The sequence below is a fragment of the Vicugna pacos genome, chromosome 15 (genome assembly GCF_048564905.1).
Source record: "Vicugna pacos chromosome 15, VicPac4, whole genome shotgun sequence".
Classification (NCBI taxonomy): domain Eukaryota; kingdom Metazoa; phylum Chordata; class Mammalia; order Artiodactyla; family Camelidae; genus Vicugna; species Vicugna pacos.
Window position 1 is genome coordinate 41,200,328 of NC_133001.1, and position 7,296 is coordinate 41,207,623.

At 44.0% G+C, this 7,296-nt stretch overlaps 1 protein-coding gene across 2 annotated transcripts in view; it reads left to right on the forward strand.

The window, feature by feature from the left end:
• The window catches only part of ALK (ALK receptor tyrosine kinase), a 675,174-nt gene extending 671,640 nt beyond the window's left edge, over positions 1-3,534 (forward strand). For both annotated transcript variants that reach the window (XM_072937961.1, XM_072937963.1), the window contains one exon: positions 780-3,534. In XM_072937961.1, the coding sequence (XP_072794062.1) occupies positions 780-1,472 (693 nt within the window). In that variant the 3' untranslated portion in view covers positions 1,473-3,534. The remainder of the gene's footprint in view (positions 1-779) is intronic.
• Positions 3,535-7,296: the final 3,762 nt, after the last annotated feature.

Genomic DNA, 7,296 nt, shown 5'->3' on the forward strand with positions numbered 1-7,296 from the left:
TTGCTTTTCTGTTAAACTGAAGTAGTGCTTTTCTTAATTTGCATAAAATACTAAAGAAGTAAGTTTCCTTAACTTTTTCTCCCACCAATGTTCCTCAAATCTGACAAATGCTTCTGCTTTTCTGTTTTCCTCTATTGCTGTAAAAATGCTCTAGCACGAAGTTGATTTTGTAAATGTTTTCCTTATGGCACTTCACTATTTTTTAGGTTTCATCATATCCAAACTAGTAAAAGAATCACTGCATTGAGGAGAGCTGTAAGGATATGATGATTAACATAAAGTTAGTACCAAGCCAAGCCCATCCAGACAGAATGGGAGGTAGTGAGGAAGAGGAAATAAACCTTGTAAAACAGCATGGTGTCCCTCCCCTCCCCCTTGCCCCACCACACACAACTGAAGTCAAACCCAGACTTTTTGGTTGAAAGGATTTTATTGTGAATAGACTGGAATCATTTTTTTTTTAAGTAACTTATACTTCTTTTTAAAAATCCATTAATCTGTAAGATTTGCCCAACTGTCTCTGCAGGGCCTTTCCTGACCTCACTCTCCTGCCCCAGGCAGGATTACTGCACACACGTCAGTAATCCTGCTTCTCCTCCATGCTCTTCAAAGGGGAGGAAGATTTCCCATTGTTTCTTACGCCCCCGGGGCTTACAGATAAATATATCCCCAGTAAACACTGAAGGGCTTCCTCTTCTGTAAAATCAATTTGGATGAGATCATTGCTAAGTCTGGTCTGCGATTCAAAGTTTGATTCCATTCATTTCTCCCACCTGTAGGATCCAGATGTGATCAACACCGCGTTGCCCGTAGAATACGGCCCCCTGGTGGAAGAGGAAGAGAAGGTGCCCACAAGGCCCAAGGACCCCGAGGGCCTCCCTCCTCTCCTGGTCTCGGCGCCCCAGGCCAGACGCGAGGAGGGCCGAGAGCTGGCCGCCCCGCCCGCCCTGCCCTCGGCTCCCTGCGGCAAAGCCGGCAAGAAGGCGCTGGCGGCGGCGGCGGCGGCGGCGGCGGAGGGCTCGGGCCGCGCCCCTCGGGGACCGGCCGCCGAGGGGGGCCACGTGAACATGGCGTTCGCTCAGTCCAGCCTGCCCTCGGAGCCGCACAAGGTCCAGGGCTCCAGAAACAAACCGACCAGCCTGTGGAACCCAACCTACGGCTCGTGGCTGACCGAGAAGCCCACCAAAAAGACCAATCCCCCCGCCACGGCGGAGCCACACGGAAGGGGGCACCCGGGCCGCGAGGGCGGCCGGGCGGACGCAGCAGCTGGCCGACTCCCGGGCGCCTCGCTGCTCCTGGAACCCTCCTCGCTGACGGCCACCATCAAGGACGTGCCCCTGTTCAGGCTGCGCCACTTCCCCTGCGGAAACGTCAACTACGGCTACCAGCAGCAGGGCCTGCCCCTCGAGGCCGCCGGCCCGGGCCCGGGCCGCTACGAGGACCCCGGGCTGAAGAGCCAGCCTGGGCCCTGAGCCCGCGGGGAGGGACAGGTAACACGCCACCAGAGACCAAATGTCACTTTTCATTTTGTGCCAACTTGTTTTGAAGTGCCACATACAGAGCTGTGTTTTCCAATTGCTTCAGAGAGGTTTTGAGCACAGGTTGACCCTGGTCTTTCAGGAGAGGACAGACAGCAGGCCGAGACGGGCTTGTACAGGCTCGGGAAGCACGGTGGGTGTCCCCTCCCTCCCGCTTCTTTCACTTCGCGCGTGCTTGCCCCCCACCCAGTCAGAACTAGCTGCTCAGGTGTTTCCTAGTTGAGTCGGAGATGCTTCCTTACCTGGTTGATGTGGACCTGGAGCACGTGAGGGCAGAGGGAACAGGAATAAAGGCGTTATCTGTGGTGAGTCAGCACAAGGAAAGAGACATTCTTTACTTGGAAAGGAAAAACAGACAACTCACTGAAACATCCCCATGGATGACGTTTGGATGCTTTCAGTTGTGCTGACGATTGTTTGTTAAATTGTGGTGAATAGTTACGGTTGTAGAAAGTGTGTATCTGCTCATCTAAATGAAATGCAATATTCCAATTGCTTAGAGGATAATAAAACACCAGGACAGATCCAGAGATTCAAACATCCTATTAATATACCTCATGCCTTAAGAAAACCCTCCTACTAAAATTGAACAACTGACTGAGGTTTCCTACTGCACTAACTTGAGATTTAAATTATTACTTGTTTTAAAACTTTCCACTAAAATAAACTACACTGAAAACAAAATTTCAGCAGCAGTGATAGATCAAAGCATAGAAACCTCCCATTCATGGGCACTAGAGTCAAACCTGCTCACAGTTCCAATCATAAATGTTACTAAGTTGAAGTTTCTACTTGCAGGATGGCTCACTGGAGTAGCAGGCCTTCCGGGGGTCCTCAGGAGAGAGGTACTAATGCAGTGTCCTTCCAGGTTTCACCCGAGTTTTCTCTCCCTTAATCAGGTGATCCTAACATATGTGGGAACACAAATTTACTGAAATACATGCAGCATAACTTGTAGACCTGTCAAATACAGAGTAAAACAGAATTTTGTCTCTGGGTGGCAATGAGTAAAGGAATTAAGGGACACTTGGAGTGCTGAGGTTGGCAGTGACATGTTACAATGGGAGTTCTGAACTTGGTTTTCACATATGAAATTTTTCTCCATAAAAACGAACTGGGACTCTGTTAAATCTTACACACCTACATATGCAGTGCTACTTTATCAGTAAGTTTCCATCTTGTTTTTTCTGCTTCCCCTCTGTTCTCTTGCCCGGTTTCTTTTCTGGTGGTAGCTGTGCCAAAACATCACTTTGCGAGGAAAGCATTTTTTTATCGCTTGCTAGGCACTAAGCATTCCCGAGCAAAAGGACTGTGTGGATCTACCTTTTCCCTTACCTTCTCAATTTCATCTACATCAAAAGTATCACTCTGGCAGATGTGCGAAAGCCATCCTGTTCTAAGCCAACGCTAGACCAGTGAGTGTTCATTCCTCCTAGGGCAGGTGCCTCACCTTAGTCAGTAGTTCTGCACACTGATAACCCTGGAACCACCTTTCCTTTATCTTCTTAACTGCCAGAAATATTTTCATCAGACACACATGGAGATGAACCGTCAGTGAACTCATCTCTAAATACCTGTATCAAAAGTTTTAGTACATGCCAGGCACAAATAGCCTAATTATATAAACATTAACTCAAAAACCACTTGCAGGGGTCCAAGAATCACTTTCTGAGAAACACTTTCCTAAAAGGGTAATGACAGGAGCTGTCAAAACTGAGAACCACTTCATATGTATAACACCAGTAACCAATTAAACAGGGAGCATGCTACATGGTTAAACAGCCAACTCATTAACAAGGGAGAAATCCTTACTTTTTCTCTTCTTAAAACTACAAATCCATCACATTTTTCAGGTTGTGCCTTACTACCACTGAGATTGATTTGTTGATTCTAATTGTCTTTATTGGTGTCAGTTTTCGTGTAAATGATAGTCCAACCTTAAAAGCCTGTATACATGGATAATAAAAAACTCCACGTGGAGCTATGACGACCTCAAGATGTTTCGCTGAAATTGCTGTAAGCCCTGGGTATCAGCACGGTATTAATATGGACCACTGTCCACTCACCATATGGCTCCAGCAATTCACACAGATGCTGTGGATGCTCATACTTACTTATTAATTAGGATGGAAAGGTCTACCTAGAACAGGAACAGGCACAAAGTCTGGAGAAGCTATGTTAATTAAACCATAAGCTAGTATAATTATTCATATTCCACATCTATAAAGAAGCTCATCAAAAGTTCACAACCACTCCAATGGGAAATTGGTAATTTATGAAGAATGACTAGTTAATGTGTGGCACCTCAAAATTACAGCAAATAGAAACAGTAAGAAATCGTAATTTTTTAGAAATAGTAAGATCTACTTAGTTGAAAGACCAGATTCTCTAGCCCCAGTTAGGATGTGAGTCCTGGCTCTCTATGGGTTATCGGACCTGTCTGTACCTGTGTCTCCATACACGTCCCTTTCTCACCGCCCCTCAATCAGGTTACAGACTCTGGGAACGCACAAGTTCTCTCTTACACCTCTTCAGTTCCCAAGTGACGTGGGCTTGGGTGTGGGGAGAATTTCAGCAGTCAGAGCATGTCTCCACACACCTGCACTCCCCACTGCTCCCGTCCGGCTCTCTGGGCTCTCTCCCACTTGTGCCACACCGGCTTCATCTGTCACTTGTTTAATGACAGCAGCAAGAACCCTACCAGAAGCAAGTCCTTTCAGTGCAAAAGAAAAATGTAAAGACTCCCTACAACACTTAGTGTTAAAAAATGAGCATCACAGAAAGGAAGCTATTTAATCAACTTGATGAATTCTTTTTTAAAAAATTACTGGCATCTTCACTCAGTGATGTTAAACTTGGTAAACTCTACTACAGCTGTACGATCTTATGTAACTGCAGATTATAACATTATTCCATAAAATATGGGGCTTTACATCCGAATTCACAGGGCATACCACTAAGAAACTAGGTTTGATAGATTTTTCTCCAATAATAGCAGGATTAAAGTTCCAAGAGCTTTCTAGACCTAAAACATGATGCATAGGAATTCAGACTGGAATAACAGACTTCCCATGACAAGATTCATAAAATTGTATGAAGTGTGTTGTCAATCTGTCTTTAGCTAATGACTTTTTAAATGGGTCCCCAAAGAACATAGAGTTTGACTTGGCTAATTTCATTGCAGCAGATGGTTCCCTGTGCCGTTGTGTGAACATACAAAACAAAGACTAGCGTTCCCAAAATCCGCCACAAGATGCCCTAAAATAAAAGATAATCATCAAGAACAAACAGTAAGGCTTCTATTAAGATTCTGTTTTGATTTGGTATCCTGAGTAGGAGCATTTAATTTTTAATGCACCACTCAAATACAGAGCTAATTTTAGCTCTAGCTTAACAACTTCAAAACATTTGAAAAGCTCAGTGTAAGCAAATATAACAGACATTTGGGGGGAGGGGGGAACATGGCTTATAACTACAAAACTGAAGCAATGACTCTACCCTTCAGCGTTCAGTAACTGTAAGCAAGTATGTCACCCATCCAAGTAAAGATGGCACCACCAGGCTCACCTCAGGGAAACCGCAGATCCCAGGTCCGTTTGTGGCACCATCCCCTGTCCGGCTCCTCAGAGCCCTCTGCTTGACACCTGCTGCTCCAGCTGCCGCCCCACTCCACTCATCTACTTAGGCCTGCTGCCTCCTTGAAAGCAATTACTCACAATTAGTTATCCCGCCATCACACAAAGACTGGTCGGGCAGCACTTGTCAGTTGAAAGGCAGTCTTATTAAATGAACTCACTAAGCCTTAGCGACCAGTGTATTAACGCTCCCTAGAGCACTTACATTTGAGAGGTTATTTACCAGTATGGATGACTATCAGACTTGTAAAACCTCAGATGGTTGTTATAATTCGCACGGCTAGGCACTCGTCAATTATTTGAGAAACAGCAAGCAGAGTGGGCAGCAGTTAAGAGATGTAGGTATTAGACAGCAGTTACCACCTACATGACAAGCGAGTTAAACTCTCACTTTCTCATTTAAAAACATGAGCAGTTTAGTCTCAAAGGCCCCTTTTCAACTCCAAAGTCTGATTCTGTAAGACTTCACCTCTGTGTAAGGCAAATCCCAACATCTGGCCCACCGTAGGTAGGACAAGAATGTGTGTGTGTGTAAGTAGGACAAAAATGGGTATGGGTGGGTGGGTGTGTGTGTGAGAGACTTAATTCATTCAGAGCCAAAGCCAATTAATTCAGTGCACAATCCCACTGAGCCAAATTATATTTAAACTTTATACAAAAGTAGACCAAAATGAAGTTTAGTATCAATTCTCTGTTTAGTCTTTCTATTCAAAGATCTCTTTAACAAGTCATAAAATCATTAACATAGCAAGATGAGGTTAATCTAGGGTGCTTCCGGAAAGAAGCTACCCTGACACAGGATTATGACAATCATGTCTGTTTAACAACCTTCATGCTCACCATCACACCACTTATTTCTCTTCTGTTGCATTTGGTACAATGGCAGCCTTATTAGTAAAGTCAAATCATGCAACTTTTCACCTGAAGGTTACTTTTATCACACCTAATATTCAATGACATATCTGGTACACTTTGTCCGTGCCTGTTCCCAGAGTAACAGAGCCCAGGATAAGCCACACGTCGAGACCAGGAGGTGTATGTGGAGTCAGGCATCCCCGAACAAGCATCATGGAACCATTACAATGAGGGATTCACTAATAACAGGAACCCTCTCTCAGTCACCACTGGATTGGGCTGAATCCCTCTTTTCAGGTTTGTAGAGACAGCCACTGCCACTGGATGGCAATTTTTTGAAACCTGCTCCAAGTTACAGAGCTTCACAGTGAATCTAGGAATAGGGAATCCCCCCAAAAAGAGTCAGCTCAAATGTCCCACCACAAGAGAGGACTGTGAAGATTACGGTAATTTCCTACATTTTAGTGCATCTAACAGTTGAGAAAAAAACCAATTTAAATATTTTTGCATTAACTCAAAATAATATTTATGTTGTATCTCACAGTTCTGAGAGAAATGAAGATTAAAGAGAGATTCATTTTCCTCACGTATGTACCAGTAAGCAGCTGGTGATGTTTTACAAAAGAAAAGAAACTAAAACCAAACATGACACTGGATTTTCCTCTGTCACCCACAGGGAGTGTGAAGTGAGGCCTCAAGAAATCTCATTATATTTCTTAATTCCTTAAGCTCTAGTCCCTTCAAGAAAGAGGAAACAAAATCACTTGAGAAAATCACAACATTTTAAACCAATATATATAATCTATCGGAACTCTAATTAGAAATCCATTTTTACTGGCAGGTTCCATAAAGGAGACTGAAAATTTTCACTTTACTCTTCTCTATTGTCTGTAATGCAAAGTCCACTTTCCCCAGCCACCAATATGGGACTTTATATGACTATTAAAATTCACTTTAAAATCCATTTCAGAGTATTTTTCCCAAAGACATTGCACAGTAACACCTATCCTTCACAACAAGAACTGTCAGGGACAGCCAGTATCACGAACGCTGTTGACAGATTTAAGCAGAATCTTGGAAGTCATGTTAGAGAAAGAATAAAAAGAATGGCTTGACGCTGTGCATATAATTTTAACATGATTCATTCCCAAGTCCGTCTGACTTGATTTGTTACGTGAAAAATAATTAGTTCCGTCTTCAACAAGGTGAGGGTACTTTGAGTTAACACTATGACGGACTCTATTAGGCTGGAGATGAAAGAGCTCTGT